Source organism: Anopheles stephensi, chromosome X, assembly GCF_013141755.1.
Source record: "Anopheles stephensi strain Indian chromosome X, UCI_ANSTEP_V1.0, whole genome shotgun sequence".
Lineage (NCBI taxonomy): Eukaryota > Metazoa > Arthropoda > Insecta > Diptera > Culicidae > Anopheles > Anopheles stephensi.
In genome coordinates, this window is record NC_050201.1 from 7017709 (window position 1) to 7034096 (window position 16388).

At 48.8% G+C, this 16388-nt stretch overlaps 1 protein-coding gene across 9 annotated transcripts; it reads left to right on the forward strand.

Moving 5' to 3' along the window:
* The first annotated feature begins 1804 nt into the window (after positions 1–1804).
* LOC118516969 lies at positions 1805–15746 on the forward strand. Of its 9 annotated transcripts, none has more exons than XM_036062813.1 (10): positions 1830–2018; positions 4832–4946; positions 9267–9652; positions 9726–9929; positions 9995–10114; positions 10288–10491; positions 11391–11499; positions 11576–11835; positions 12096–12164; positions 14076–15746. In XM_036062813.1, exons 3-10 carry the CDS (start codon positions 9355–9357, stop codon positions 14993–14995), a joined length of 2184 nt encoding a protein of 727 aa, XP_035918706.1. In that variant the 5' UTR covers positions 1830–2018; positions 4832–4946; positions 9267–9354; the 3' UTR covers positions 14996–15746. The 9 variants fall into 9 exon arrangements, with proteins under 9 accessions (XP_035918721.1, XP_035918706.1, XP_035918693.1 ...); XM_036062800.1 differs by lacking the exon at positions 4832–4946 and adding an exon at positions 9076–9187; XM_036062809.1 differs by lacking the exon at positions 4832–4946 and adding an exon at positions 9124–9187.
* The last annotated feature ends 642 nt before the right edge of the window (positions 15747–16388 follow it).

Here is a 16388-nt window from a genome sequence, read left to right on the forward strand (position 1 = left end):
TCAACGCGCCATCACCCGATCTAAGTTTGAGTTGATGAAGCCATTCCCAGTTCCCCAGCCAGTTGCCTCAGTGAGTTCAGTACGAAGTATTGGGACTACACGGAGTACACGGAGTACTCACATACGCCTCTGAGACATGGACTCTGTCCAAAGCTGACGAAGCCCTCTTAGCCGCGTTCGAGAGGAAGATGCTCAGAAGGATTTTTGGTCCCGTATGTGTGGAAGGACAAACGGAGGAGCTGCTACAATGGACGAGCTCTACGAGCTGTATGATGATCACATCATTGTGGAGCCAATTAGACTCGCCAGCCGGCCGGTGGGCTGGTCACGTCATGAGAATGACACCGGACGACCCAGCGCGTAAAGTCCTTTTAGGCCGTCCACACGGACATAGGAGGCATGGTAGGCCCAATTTGAGATGGAGTGATGGCATTGATGCATCCGCCAGAACGGCCGCGATAACGGATTGTCTGATTAGTAAGTAAGTAACTTTTGACCCTTAATGGCTAATATCTTTCTACGACTTCAAAGGTGAGATCACCTCACCCTACCTGTACAACACTTTTGCGAAAAACGCAGTAAATCATCACTGCCCGTCTATGTTAATGATTTGACGTTTTAAGTAGTTTTATCGTTCGGTCGACCTATACAATAGTGTTAAAGACGATTTTTGTTTAGCTATTTCCAGATATTTGCTTGTCACTCTATGGAGTCAATAATATACCTCAAACAAACAAGAAGCTCGCATAATCTGCCTAGAGTAAATGAATCTGGTTGTCTGCCCGATTTACTGTCCGTCGTTTCGTGAATAATTTATATGCATGCTCAATTGCTAAAATGCACCAACGGAGGAGAAAGGAAAGCTGGCAATGCGCTCTGATAAAAGTGCAACAAACCCCCGTCGGACCGTAGCAGACGGAGGTTGAACAATGAGGTCAGCGTCGTCTGATGGTGCGTGGAGCGATTGGAAAAGATTTATGCACCGCTTACCACTGTGCCCGCACGATTTAAATGACTCATTTCGCCTCCGCAAACGCATTTATCCTTCAAGCCGCAACCAACCGAAACACCGATGCTGGATGTGGATGCTGCTTCCGTCATCAAGTGCGAAACGTGACGCAATTTCTTGGCGGTAGAACGCTCAACCCGAATGAATGACGCCCCATATGGAAGGGGGTGGGAGCAGGGGGTATTGCGTCGTGCGAGGGGACCCGAAATACAGCGTCGTTGGGCTGTATTGCTCACCGGATGGTTAGCCGGAAGAACGGAAAGCCCGCATGTTTCAATGACGACGCGATCGATGGGTTTGTGTGTTACACAGAGAGCGAATGCAGCATGTGTTTTTTTGTTGCTCTCTCTCTCTAGCGACACATGATCATGACGGCAGTACGTCCAGCATCTGCTCTGTGAAGTGCATTAGTGTGTGTGTGTCGTTATTCTTTTTATACTCATAACGCAGCGTTACTCATCCCGTGGCGAGCGACCGCTGATGCAGTGGGGCGCGATCTTTTTTAAGCCAAAGATCGGAAAAATAAAGTCATGGGAGAGAAATATAATTTTATTACATTAAACATGTACTTTATTGAGAAATTATATTTTACGCATTAAAAAACAAAAATAACGCGTTAAAAAAAGCGCTCGCTGAAAATGCTTGCCGTCCCCTGGATTAGGCCTCACGTCATACTGCCTATAGTGTTGGTATAGGGGATTGCGTATGCGTGACAGAAACAGCGAACGCTACCGTACGCTCGCGTTAGCCGCAAGCTAGAGCGAGATGGAACGAGCAAGCCGCGACACAGCGATGCCATATCGCGACAGCAAAACACAGCCGTTACGTACGCTGCTGTCAGTCTGTCGGTGCGTTCGTTGCAAGCTAAAACACGCATCTCTCTCGGTGTGATTCCCGTACGGCAGTTCGCGTTTTACCGCAGTTCGAAGTGTTTCGTAAAACGCCGGTCAGTTCTCACAGAACGCGTGCCCTTACTGGTTCCGGTGTTGTAATTTCTTTTTCGTTACGGGTAGGTTTGTTTGTGCTTTTTGGAAGGTGAATTCGTGCCGTGTTCTGCGATCAAATAGTGATAATTTGTGTGTAATCTCCGCGTGTGTAAGTGTCGAACTGGGAACAGTGTGGCTGGCTGGTTACCAAGAATTGTGGCCGCTTTTTGTTGTTGTTGGATCGCCCGCTTATCTAAAGCGCGTCACACGAAGCGATAGTGAAATTGAATAAATCCTATAATCCACACACACACGCACAGACACACACACACACGCCAAGTCCAGCCGGTAGAAATATGATGCGTGAAGGGGTGCTGTGCACAGTCCCTTTTTTCGACCCTCTTCCAAGGACGGCATCCTCATATAAGCTTGGTTTTCCCTGTTGTTGTTCCTTCTGCTGCTTCAAGCGCTACAACCTCGGTCAGGCTTCCTTGACTTAAAATGGTCGGTTCCTAAGCCTGATCAGTTGGTTCTATATTCGGAGGAAGACGGTCCAGACAAGATTCGATACCCGGTCGGGTCGAGTGAAGACTGGTGACGCTGTCACCTTTGCCACCCTGGAACGCGCTTTTGAGCCGACCCTACCCGCCTTTCCAAACGGCGGGATGCAAGTGACGTGCGCATTATCGAACCCAAGTTCTACCATCGGTTTCTGCGTCGATTTGTACTTCTCCAATTTCAGATGTCCATTCGATGCATTTCGACCCTTGGTGCGTCCACCAGAAACGGAGAACGATGGTGATTTATTTTTAGAGCACATACTGCACTTTTCCCCAGCCGCAATCGACGCGTGCTTGTTGTTCTTTCACCGATTTGATGAGGCCAATTCCCACCATCACCCTTGAACGCGCTTCGGTCGATCGTAGTGGGACTTGGGTTTTCAAATGGCTGGTAAGCTACACACGCCCATTGTGTGTGCTTGTACCGGGAGCATGCAATTATCAGCCCTTCCAGTTTCGGGAATGCACCGATTACGGACGCCCAGAAGAACGTGCCCGTATCGCGCAGTTTTTCGACTGCAAATGTTTGTTGCTCCAATTTTATTTCGTCCGTACGTTACACACGGAACGCGTGATGATAAGTCCAGTGGCACCACACACACAGCAGATGCCGCACCGTGGCCAGAAATCGACCAACAGAAAGAAAGTGAGATAAAACCGCAAACTGAACTACACGAAGCGGAAAGAGCGTCGTTATCGCTGGAATGGTGGCAAGACGGGGCGTACTGATGCGTGTTGTGTGTACCGCTCAAGTTACAGCGTGATGCTCCAGAGCCTTGTGTCAACGCGGCCACCTTCGAAACCAATCAACCAATCAACCGGGACTGACTGGCCCGCACCAGCCAGTCCGGCCGGTGTGTCATACTCTCATCTGCTGTATTGGCCACGATCAATATCCAGCCAGCGCTTCACCAACAAACGGTGATGACTTCAAGGTTTGCCCTGGACATGACACGAAAGGTGGCACAAGCGTGTCTTGTTGGCAGAATGCTTCCCTTATCGCTAGAAGCTGCAAGATATTGCTGGACAGCAAGTGTGTTGAGAATTCCTGCAAAAAACTGATGAACACCTTGATCAGAATCTACGGTCTTGGATGCTTAAACGTCAGCGAATTATGGTTTTCTGTTCAAGGTTTACCCCATGAGCTGACTAATTCTTCCTGCGTTAGAGCACCACTAGCGCGAGTCATGGTCAACAGGTTTTCGACGATGTGAATACTCTGGGCTGGATTCAGTTAGAAATATCGATCGATAGATGCTGAATCCGGTGGCCGAGGAAACAGCGGCACCAGTCTTCACACGACAGGGCCGGGGTTCAAATCTCATCCAGACTGCCTCCCCGTACGTAAGACTGACTACTTTACTACGGGTAAAATTAAGTCACAGAAAACCAGAAATATGGCAGGCCGAGACCTCTCGAGGTTGTAGTGCCAAGGAAGAAGAAGAAGATGCCTAAATATCCTTTCGAGGCAATATCTTCTGAGAATCTTCTTGGAGTCGTATCTAAATTATTGACGATGTTCTCCTTTTAAGTTAAGCAGATGCTTGGGACCCTCTTCCCAAGGTACGCACTGGGAGTCTCGATCACTTAGAGGAACTCGTGTAGTATCTCCACATGCTCTTTTGACTCTGGTCCAGTCAAGAGATTCAATGTGCCTAGGGCCTCCAAGCTTTCTTGATCCGTCACTGCTAGAACAATAGCCTCTGTAGACCAGTGACTTATCATTCCTGCCTTCCATGACTCAATTAACTCGTAACTGGATAGTCTTACATGCACAGCACTTGATGCGTGTCTACGTGTAATGAAAAAATATAATGAAGCCGATCGGCTCTGATTCACTCCTGACGCTGGCTGAACAAACAATCCCCACATCTATCAACCCATGCTCCGTAATGGAGCATCTAGCCATCGAGACTTGCCATCTGCATTCATCGTTTAATTAGCCCGGTTTGTGTTTCTACCCGCCAAAAGCAACCAACGTCTTTTGCTATCGACAGCGCTATAGTTTACCACACTCTGGGCCACAGATTCATGTCCAACATCAACTCTCACTTACGATTCATCTCGGCTGGAAGCGAGGGAATCCATCCAGAGGAGGATCAACCTATTAACTGCTCAGCACAGTCGCTTTTCCGATTACGTAAACGATACAATGGCGTTACACAGTATTTTGTGGGCCAGGAGGTTAGGGGTTTCGGGGGAAAAAAATTATCTAAACACACTCACGCCAGCCAGCGCAGGCGGGATCAATCATTAGGGTTATGAGGGGGAGAAACACCATCGCTGAAACACCAGGCCTGCAGTTACAACAGTTCCCGCTTCGACCGCTGTTTCAGGGTTGCTGCAGGTTGGCATTGGATCACGCTCGTTAATCGCTCGTGCAAAACTCGGACCACTCGGAAACATAGGAGCGGCGGTAACGTTCTCTTCTAACCAGACAACCCGGTGCAAGTACGTAAATTAATCGGCAGAGCAACCACCATCACGCTACCTCTAGCTCCGGGCAGCAGCAGCAGCAACACCACGCAAGGTCGTCCGGTACGCGGCTCCTGCAACACATTCCGTGCCGTGGCAGTGAAGGAAACATTTAAATTCAAATCACCCTTATTGTGAATTCTGCGGTACACTCTCCCCATCTGATTGGGTGAATCGTTCGGTTGGTTTGAAATTGAATCTATAAACAAATTAGAATAGCAACATATTACCTCATATCGCAGGTTTGCGATTGGTGGCCCTGTTGCCCCGCTCGCGCTGAATGTGTCATTCGGTGGAGTTGTTGACGCTGTTGGCACGGTGTATCTGCTGCGCGGTCGCGATAGGAAAGCTCGTGCGATGATGGGACACAGGACGATGATGTCATCGGTAGAAACGAACCACTTGCTGCTGAATCATTACAAGCGGAGCATGCTTCCACAAGCGAGCGTACGGTTTAATCATACTGTGCGAATGCTGCTGCTGGATTGTTATAGGGTGCGCTTGATGACCATTCATTAATGTAATGACGTTGCACTGATTTTGTGCTTGTGGCTGGATATTTCGGCTGGCCAGATGGACTACGGTGGAGAAGATGTACGGATCCTACAGAAGAGGTGAAGAGGTTTTTAGGAATATTATTGGAATTGGAAGCTATATGAGATGTATGGACACGATTGAGTTAGCCTATAACTCGACTATTAACTTATACAACCGCGGATACGACCGAGGTCAGACAGGTGTTGTCCTCTGCAAAAGCAACCTAATGCAACTTCGGCTGACGCACTCATGCAGCACACAGCCCCGCTTATTGTCCGCCTGCAAAGTGTTTCTGTGGTTCGGATGGGACATAAAGGTGAAGGCTGAAACAGCAGCACGTGCGACGATCTTGCTTCAAAACACCCCCCTCCCGGAAGACTACGGCGGTACGACGACCAATGTCAGTGCGCGCCAGTGTCTGTAACCACCAGATGCTTGCTCTCGACCGTGTTCCTTAATCTGCAACGTTTATTTAAAAACTCCCAGGATGTTTATATTCCAACTTCCCCAGTGTTTATACCGTGCTGCATTGAGCGCAGGATTGCGTCGCGTAGAGTTTTTTTGTTGTAAACAACGCATTAAACGAGAGCGCACAAACCATCGTCCGGGTGTGCTGTGAAGTACATAAATTATGTGGAAGCTTGGCGCTTTCGAGTGCCGAGATGCGTTCGTGCCAGGCCAGCTGGCTGGAAATGTGAAATTGGTCGAAAACAATGATTCCCCATTGCACAATGCCCTTTTTTATGTGGTTCTGCTCTCCCGCAACTGCGTAATCCCAATGTGCGCAACCCACCACAAAGAGCAGCAGAGGGGTTTAAAACGGTGAAACGTAACAAACGATTTTGCGAACCAAAGGGAAAACAATGGTGGAATGGTTGAGCATTCATCCCCAAAAGAAAATTCAAATATGAGGAAAAAAAGACATCCCCACAAGCGTGTGACGAATGGCACTAATGAGTGCGCTTGGTGCGAACATGTCGCCCAGTGATAAGCTTCTCCCTCTGGTTGCAACCACAAAACCGGAACCACGCTTGTAGATAGCACCCAGGCAGCCAATGTTCTGCGGGTGATGGTTAACATGGCCACCACGAACCGTTGCCCGTATTGTGACTGGGTTTTGAAAGTTCCCACATCGCGCATTACTTCCGGGGATGTGGCCGGAGATGACTCATCCGCGCATACTATTAGACCGGGCTACCGTGAATCATGTCGTCAAACTGACGGCGTATACACCGACTTCAGTGCTGCCTTTGACAGTGTTCCCCTCGATCTGCTGATTGCCAAACTGGAGAGACTTGGTATCGGGGGTCGATTACTGTCCTGGCTGAAGACTTACCTGGTTTCGAGATCGTATAGCGTTAGAGTTTCGACATGTCTGTCCGACTCCTTCGTAGGTTCCTCGGGTGTTCCTCAAGGTAGCGTCCTTAGTCCTATTTTATTTCTGTTATTTGTTAATGACTGTATTTCCATCCTCACCGGCAAAGGTTTTACGCAGATGCTCATAAGACCTTCCTTCCTGTGTCCTCGTCTGCTGACTGTTGTCTTCTCCAAACTGTACTTCATTCCTTCTCTGTTTGGTTTCGTAAAAATGGCCTACTCCTGTCCCCCGATAAGTGTTGTGTGATCTCGTTTTCTCGTTCTCGTTCTCGTTTAGTTACATCCTCTGTGATACAGTTGTACGTCGCGTATCCTCTGTAAAGGATCTAGGTGTGTGGCTCGACGAAACGCGGTCCTTCAGTTCCCACATCGATTATGTTATCAGCAAGGCTAACAAATCACTGGGTCTGATCATTAGGCTATCGTCCGAAATCTGCGATCCCCTCTGCTTGAAGTCCCTGTACTGCTGTTGGGTGCGATCCTCCTTGGAATACGCGGCTGTAGTCTGGTCTCCCCCAAGAGGCTCCACTGCGATGGCCAGACTGGAGAGTGTTCAGAGCAAATTCACTCGTTGAAGCTGTTCGGCGCTTCATCTCGCTCTCCCTTCCTATGCAGTCCGTTGCCGTCTTCTTGGGCTAGAAACCATTGAGGATCTTCTTCTTCTTCTTCCTTGGCACTACAACCTCGAAAGGTCTCCGCCGGTCTCCGTCTTTTTGGCTTTCTGTGCCTTAGTTTTACCCGTAGTAAAGTAGTCAGCCTTACGTGAGGGGGAAGCGGTCTGGATGGGATTTGAACCCCGGCCCTGCCGTGTGAAGACCGGCACCGCTTTCGCCTCGGCCACTGGACCGCCCCGAGAATATCCATTGAGGATAGGCATTTCCATATCCGTGCTAGCTTCATTGCAGGTCTCCTGCTAAATGCACTTGATGTCCCTTCCCTCCTGTCTACCATCCCGCTTTATGCTCCTTCCCGTCGCCTCCGCGATAGACCTGCCCTTTATATCCCATCCCGCCATACCCTTTATCGGCATTCAATAAGTGCTATCACCTGTTCGACTATAATGTCCCCCTGTCTCGTTTTCGTGTCCGTCTTCGTGAAGCCTCATTCCTTGCCACCTAATCCTACTGTCATCCCCGCGTTTTCCTTGAAGTGTAAAAGATAATTGTTGAACCATCATTAGCGGACAATAAATAATAATAATAATAATCAGTTTTACACCGAAATTCCCACGACGCTCATACCAAAACGGGGGAGTCACAGGTAGGGAACGATCAAACAGTTTGCAATCGATAATCGATCTGTCAATTTAGGGCTATAGACGAGCAATTCAATTTCTCCATTTAACCGTTTACCGTTCAACCATTTTTCCCTCCGTGGACGATAAGAGTTTCCGTATCGCACCGAACAACGCGAATGTAAGGGAAAATGCCCCGCTGGCAAATACCCCTCTTCCCAAAATCCTCTTCCAACACCCAACGGAAGTTATTGATTGCGTCGCACACCTACGTCTGTTTGGTGGGTTTTTCCCGTCGCAAAGAAAATCGCCGTGTGTGCGGCTTAGTTGATTCAACCCACCAGACCACCTTTCTTCGAATCATCAAACAAAACAAAATAAACAGCGAAATGTATCGTCTACCGTTGGAGCGAGTCCGCTGGCATTAAGGGTACTGCACCCACGCTCTTTGGCGTAGCGGGAAAATAGTCAACTCATCCAAGTTTTACGGTGGGCGATGTGTTGGTCGCTGCACGGACAAAATGAATGTAATGGAAAATTTCTCTTCCAACATCTGTTCCTTCGCTGCGACACGACAGTAGCTCTGTGGTGATGTTACTCCAACACCGTTACCCTTTTTAGCACGGCAATAACGTGACTCTTGAAGTCGTATCGATCGGTCGCCTTTCCCAGGGTCACCAGAGTATTAAGACATAGGCGCGCGCTCCAACTTTTGGGATGATTTATTCCAATTCCTAGGTTGCAACTATTGTGCGGAACCTCACTGACACTCCCAATCCCCGATACTGATCTGGATGTGGGTAGTTCGAAAGCGATACGTCGCAATATTGGGAACGATGCGATATGGCGTATTCGTGACAGGGACACATAAAACCGGGAGTCAGCCTGCGACACGAACTAGATTCGCGTATCACTCTCTCTCTCTCTCTCTCTCTCTAGCCATTCTCCCCCTTCCAGCTTTCGTTTACGAGCTCTAAATATTCTCACTACCAACTTTGGTTTAAGATTTACGATTTACGGCGAGGGAACAACAAGAAAAAGAAGACGTTTTCCCTGGGCACCACACCAGGTCACGAAAAGCAAGGTTACGCGCTTTCGTGAATCAATGACGACGATTTGGTTTTTCTTCCTTTTTTTGTTTTCTTCAGAATCTTCCACGTCGGCTGTATAGACAAAACAGTTTCAAGGAAGGCAAGAAAACTTAAGGAGGACCCACGCGACACACACACACGCGATATGCTGTCCCCGACAGTGAAGCGGATGGAGCGTCCGCCACCACCACCGACACCACCGAAACCCGACCGCTCCCAGCAGCAGTTGGGTAGTAAGGCGCAGCAAGCCAGCACCGAACCGGGCGTGGTACCAGTTCCTTCCCAAACGCCAGACGAGGAGCAGGTCGTGATGACACCGCTCGGCAAGACAAACACTTCCACCGTGCTGCTGATCGAGCGGAAGCTAATACAGGCGGTGGGCGAACGGACGCACGTGGCCGGTGGCGATCATCGGGGCATCATCATTAACAAAACTGCCGAAGGTACGCTTGCTGTGGTAGCTGCTCTCGTAAGGATGTTCGTAACAAATTTATACATATGTCCTGCCAAATCTAGAGCAATCCAATCGACAGCGCGAACCGGCCCAGCTGAGCCTCGAGTTTCGTGTCTTCCTCGTCAGCGCCAACAGTGGGCAGCATTCGCAGGAATCGCGCCGCATCAAGTTTTGGTTCCGGCCATGGCTTACGTCGGAGGATGTGCAGGCCCAAGTTGCGCAGGACTTTTTCCGCGAGCTGGTCAGCCCGAAAGAGTTCCCTCGGGGTAAGTGCGCACCCGTGCGGTACGCGTGAGCAACCCTAAACTCACCAGACAAACTGTTTCCACAGACTACGTCGGGTTTATCAAGAAGATTATGAAGCTGCTCCAGAAAGGGTACAACGAAATACAAGCCATCGAGATCGAGCTCCGGATATTGGAGCAAACGTCCGCACCTCCATCGCGACCTTGTAAGTGTTCTTTAGCTGTCTTTATGGGGACGAGGGCGGGTTCGCTTTTCTTTTTTTTTTTTTGAATCACGGAATATCAATTTGGGAGTCTCTGTACATTCTTTACATTACTTAATCATCTCCCAAAAAAAAAAAGCAAAACAAACCCAATATCTCATTCTGCCATTCTTTAGCGCGTCCCGGGCACGTGATCATTTGTTACGGCAACTGTCACAAGCTAACTGACACAAATAATAACGATCGGGATCAGAAACATTTCACCGGTGGTGGTGGTAGTGGTGGTGATTTGATTGGTAGCAGTAACGGCAGCATTCATGTTACACCGGTCAGTCAGCGAAGACAGCGGAAGGACAATGGGCAGCGGACCGGCGACGAAGGTAGCGCGCTCGTTAGCGGCGAAACACTAATGAAGCGCCTCTGGGTCGACATGTACAACCGCGAGCTAATGTAGAATTTGTTTGCTAACGTTTTTAGGGGCCTGTGCCCCACGTTCTCGCTCACTAACACACACAATCAATCAACCGATCAAACGGGGATTCAGCCGGAATGCTGCTCGGATTAATGCGTCCTAACATTCAGTAGCTTTCGGCGTGCGAATTTAATGTTGTTCGTTGTTCAGTTGTTGGGTTAGGGGGTGGAGGGAGGGGGGGGGGGGGACGGGGGGGGTTCTGCTTCCCCTTAGTTGTTTTGTTTTGTTGGTTTTATTGTGCACATTCTCTAGTCATCGCTCAAATTTTACGCTTGCTTTAACAGCTTTTTTAACTTTTATATATTTTTTTTAAATTATTCTAACCTATTTTTGAGATGGTTTAATGACAAAAATGTATGTGAATGTACTGTAGTCACTGTTCAAAATCTCGTCCTGCAATGGTTGTTTGGTGTACGGAGTTATAAACGAATAAAAATAAATCCACACTCGCTACTGTCTGGTTTCTTCCTCTATTCTGGTGATATAATTGGCGACTAAACTATAATTAAATTAGTTAGAAAATTTAATTAAAAACTTTAAAATAATAACCCGCTGATGTCTACCCGTGTGTCGACCGTTTGAAATGATGCTATTAGCAATTAACAGTCGAACTTCCCGTTTTCCCCGTTCAAAAACACTGATCGTCGTTTTAAATTTGTGATTTGTGTTTGATTGCCGTTACTGACACAAAGTTTTGTACTACACTGTTTTAAGTGCATCCCATAAGAAGAAAAAAACTTATTCGTGTTCAGTGCAATCCAATTAACCGCGTCCCCCTTTTTTTCTCGCCTTCCCTTTTACCTCCAGTGTCGTTCGAGGATGAGCAGTTCGAGGTGGTACCGCTGACGCCCGAGAAGATACTCGAGCTGATCGAGCAAGCCTATCCCAACCCAATCACCCCGGAAGATCTGGCAAAGTACGGAATAGCCAGACCCCTCCCCCAAAACAAGGCCCGCAAAAAAAAAGCTCACATTCACCATTTCTTCCCGCAGGGATTACGGATGGGAGGAGGAGGAAGTGCTCGCCATCATGCTGGTGCTGAAGGAGCGGGGCCTCATTAAATCGATGGAGTACAACTCGTTCACCCGCATTCACCATGACGACCAGGCCATCAAAATCGTGAAGCAAATGCCAACGATCGCGTCGAACAAACAGCCCACGATTGCCATCATTACTGCGCAGTACTGCGAAAAGCTTGCCGTCGATGCGATGCTGGAAAACAAGGAAACGTTTGTGCGGTACACGACCGTAGGTAAGCAGCACAAACAACCGGATGGAACCGAGTCGGTAGCGGTCCGCGGTGTTCACCGAACTAGAGATACTTTCGTGCATGCTAATCGTTTTGTTTTTAGAAGAAACTACCATATAAGCACCCTTCGTCTTTAAGCTAGACCTTCTAGCGTCTTTAGCTTCCACTTTCCGGTTGGTTCGGTTGGCGTGTGGTTTCTTAAAAAAACATTTTTCCTATCATCTTCAAACCCGTTTGGCTAAATTTTCTTTTAAAAACATTAGGAACATCCACCGATAAGTCCACCACTAACGAAGCGGAGCGACACAAACACAGGAGAAAGAATCGGTTCGGTAAGACACGCTCAAGCAGGATTCATTTGGGTTCCCATTTGTGTTTGTGTCCCGCACCAGAGTTCGTCAGCATACTGCATCGCCATTTTGATTGTGTAGAATGAATATCCTGCGCACAGGAAGCTTTTATCCATTTGCCAAGTGTTGAATGTGTACGTGTCTATGGTGATGGGAATCAAAATCGCGCTCTTAAATTCTGCTTGTACTTATGGCTTTCCGGTGGTTTTGTGTCTGTGTGGGGGGGGTTTGGGCATTGTGGATATGACTAGTTGGTCTTGTGTCTCTAGATATATGGCGTGAGTTCCTGCGGGTCTACCACGCCTCCTCTGTCCGTGTGGACGGCCTAAAAGGACTTTACGGGCTGGGTCGTCCGGTGTCATTCTCATGACGTGACCAGCCCACCGGCCGCCTGGCGAGTCTCGTACAGGTTGGAGAGCATGTCGCTGACCGCATACGGGGCCAAAAATCCTTCTGAGCATCTTCCTCTCGAACGCGGCTAAGAAGGCTTCGTCGGTTTTGGACAGAGTCCATGTCTCAGAGGCATATGTGAGTACTCCGTGTTGAGCCGTGTTGAATCGATGGTTTTGGCCCCCGCGTTACGTTCTCACGTTCACACAGGCTCGTCTGATCTGATTGGAAGTGGCTCCATCAGGGGACACCCACGTAGCTTTGTGAATGTCCCGGCGCGCAAACTTGGTACTTCCCACAAACCAGATTGTTTGCAGCTGCAAACTGGACCAATCCACTACCATTGTCGTTACTGTGCTTAGTAGACTGTGACTTCCAATGTATTGGCGGTACATTCGCTCCCTACCGACTTTTGCATTGAAGTCCCCAGGATGATTTTAACATGCCGTGCCTGGGACACTGGTCAATGATTTTTGTGAGGCGGCCGCAGAACAGGTCCTCCTCCTCTTCATCCTTGTCTTCGATAGAGGCGTGAACTTTGATGAGGCTGATGTTGAAGAATCTACCTCGCAAGCCGATGATTTCGAATTTCAGCCGCGAACCGACGGCGAAACCCGTCCCGAGCATATGGTGGCGGTCGTGGCAGATGAAGTAAATGTTGTAGCGGTTACTACTACCACGCCTGATATGCACACCATTCGATCCTCCAACGGATCTCTTGTAGAGCTACGAGGTCCATGTTCAGTATGGCTAGGGCGTCATCAAGTTGCTTCAAGTTGCTTCCCGGCTCTGTAGAGAGTGCGTACGTTCCATGAGCCCATCAGCCCAACTACTGTCCGTAGTCAATAGGTTACTTGAGGCAGGGTGACTGGCCCTGCGCTCAAGCCCCCAGATACCTCTGGAGGGCCTCGTGGCAGTTCGGTTTAACGTCTGGTTACCCCCCCTACGTACAGACATACCAGTTGCAGTTGCAGAATATGTGGTGGGGAACGTTACCACTCTGTACGACGAGGACGTGACGGAATAGGAGTTGGGTAGGAGAGCCTGTGTAACCCCGAAAGGAGTCTCGGATCCTACCCCAACGGTGGTGGAGTCAACAACAGCGCCGGTCTTCGGTACGGTAGAGGACCGGGGTTCTAATCCCATCCGGACCGTTCCCGTGTAGTGATGACTGACTACTTTGCTTTGAGTAAAATCAAGTCATAGAAAGCCATAGAGAGGCAGAGGTCGAAGCCTTTCAAGGGTGTAGTGCCAAAGAAGAAGAAGAAGAAGAAGAAGATCGCTAAACAACAACAGGGGATGTTTGAATAAAAAGTCCTTAAAATCAGTCTATTTTTTAATGCATACGTTACACTTCGCATTTTTGACGACTGTATTTGTTGCTTCGTGTGTGAGTTTTCTTTGTTAAAGGTGCAGGGTAGTCCTAGTAGCTTGTTAATCCCATACACACTTAGTCTCTTACTTACCCCTCTTATTTCACCCTCCCCCCCCGCTAACAACTAGGTGAGTCGAATGTGTACACACTCGGCAACATTGGAGCGCATCGGATTGTCAGCACCAAGCTGCCGTCGGTCGGTAGCACGCGGGAAGCGATGACGGCGGCCGGCAACACCACCACCCGCCTGCTCGGCACCTTCCAGAAGGTGGACTACGTGTTTATCGTGGGTGTAGCGGGCGGTATCCCACACTACACCGACTACCGGCGCCACGTACGGCTCGGTGACGTCGTGATTGCAGCCGCTCCCTCCGCCCAGGACGCAACCAACGCCACCAACGGTAATGCACCGAAACCGTACTGCTACGTGTACAGTAGCAGCGGCAGCAACAACAACAATGGTCCGAGCGAGGTGAAGCGTTACTATCCGGCCGACGACTGTCTGCAGACGATCGGGCGCACGCTCGTGCAGAACGACGACGGCAAAAAACCGTGGCTCCAGTACGTGCAGGAAGGTTTGCAGCAGCTAAGCGGACGGGGTGGCCACGCGGAGCACGACTTTGCCCGCCCGGCACCGAACACGGACAAGCTGTACATGAACATTGGCAACAAGAACGTGATCGAGGTAGCGCACCCGATCGCACAGCTCGACGGACAGGATGGCGGGGGGGACGATACGGATGCGGCCGGCGCGCCACAAACCCGCCTGCATGCCGGTCCGATCGGGTCCGGGTACGAGCTGGTGCGGTCCGACAGTGCCCGGACGGATTACGCCCAGGCGTACCATCTGCTGGCGACGGACAGCGAAATGAACTCGGTGCTGGACAGCGTGGTCGGCAACTGTCGGGACGCGTTCATCCTGGTGAAGGGCATTGCCGACTACAAGGACGGCACAACGTCACGCAAATGGCAAAACTATGCGTCACTGGCAGCGGCCGCCGTCATGAAAACGATCGTGTGCGCGATGGACGCGCCGACGAACGTGTAACGCGGGGAATCATGGGGAGTAGTAATCCTGGTCTTCCCCTCCTTCCCCCCCCCCACCCACACCCGTTCCCGTTATCCACAAACTGCTAGGCCGCTAAGTGTTCAAATCCCGCTCTCCCGCAACGTCCTTTTAAACTGATAATTTTGTGTGCAAACGAAAACAAACAAAAAATGCTAAATTGGATTTTTTTTGTTGTTGCTTGTAACACAAAACACTCAAAAAATGAGAAAAGGAACCAAAAACGCGATTCTAGTAAAAAAAAAAGGGAAACCATATTAGCTATTTATGAAACATTCTTATGTGTATAGCGAGAGAGTGAGAGAGCGAAAGATAGAGAGAGAGAGAGATAGTAATATATTCCTAATATATCTATGCGTGCGTGACCAATACATTCGTACAAGCACAAATGTTGAGTCCCCGAACAAGCGAACACTATTATTGCTTCTTCAAGCTGTAACGGTTTTTTGGCTAATGTAACGCATAAGCGTTACAGGAAGCGTTTTCCTATTTCTGGAACCTGATTTTTTCCCCTTTCGTACGACTATACTATCAAATTTAAACTCTTCCTTTTAATATCTTACTATTTGCATGTATGGACCACCACCATTTGCAGCACATTGTAGGAAGAGAACGGAACAAAAATCCCTTCCTTTTTTTTGTAGCGTTTAAGTGTTTAATTTTGGTTTGTTTTTTTGCTTTAAATTAGTCGTGCTAAATTTAATGGAATATATATATAAAATGAAAAATTGTAGCAGTTGTTCTTTTTTCTTTTTTTTTGCTGACACCGAAACACTTAAAAAACGACTCTAACCGAGCATAGGCAAAAAAATGCCTTATAATGTCTACAACATTGGTATCATCTATCCCATATACAAGAAGGGAGATAGGCTAGAGTGCAGCAATTACAGGGGCATTACGGTGTTGAATACCGCCTACAAGATCTTCTCCCTAATCTTACAAGATCGACTTGTCCCATTCGTCGAAGAGCTAGTCGGAAACTATCAGAGAGGATTCCGAAACGGAAAATCAACCACTGACCAGAGATCTTCACGATGGGGCAAATCTTGGAGAAGATGGCCCTCTTCATTGATTTTAAAGCCACATATGACAGCATAGCCAGGGTAAAAATGTACGACGCATTGAGCTCTTTTGGAATCCCGGCCAAGCTTACCAGGCTTGAAAGGCATGACAATGACCAACATCAATATGACAGGTGAAGGTGGATGGAAAACTCTCAGGACCCTTTGCTACCACCAAGAGCCTGCGCCAGGAAGATGGGCTTGCCTGTCTCCTTTTCAACCTGGCGCTAGAGAGAGGACCATCCGTGACTCGGAGGTGGAAACTTCGGGGTCCATCTTCTATAAGTCAATCCAGATCCTGGGATACGCTGATG

What these genes read in the sequence shown, in the direction of transcription:
- LOC118516969 (XM_036062803.1), top strand. Translation starts at nt 9,355, where the DNA reads ATGCTGTCCCCGACAGTGAAGCGGATGGAGCGTCCGCCACCACCACCG. An exon ending in GCAGCGGACCGGCGACGAAG is followed by an intron (nt 10,492 to 11,390) that starts GTAGCGCGCTCG and finishes TTTTACCTCCAG; the next exon opens with TGTCGTTCGAGGATGAGCAG. An exon ending in CAGGAGAAAGAATCGGTTCG is followed by an intron (nt 12,165 to 14,075) that starts GTAAGACACGCT and finishes GCTAACAACTAG; the next exon opens with GTGAGTCGAATGTGTACACA.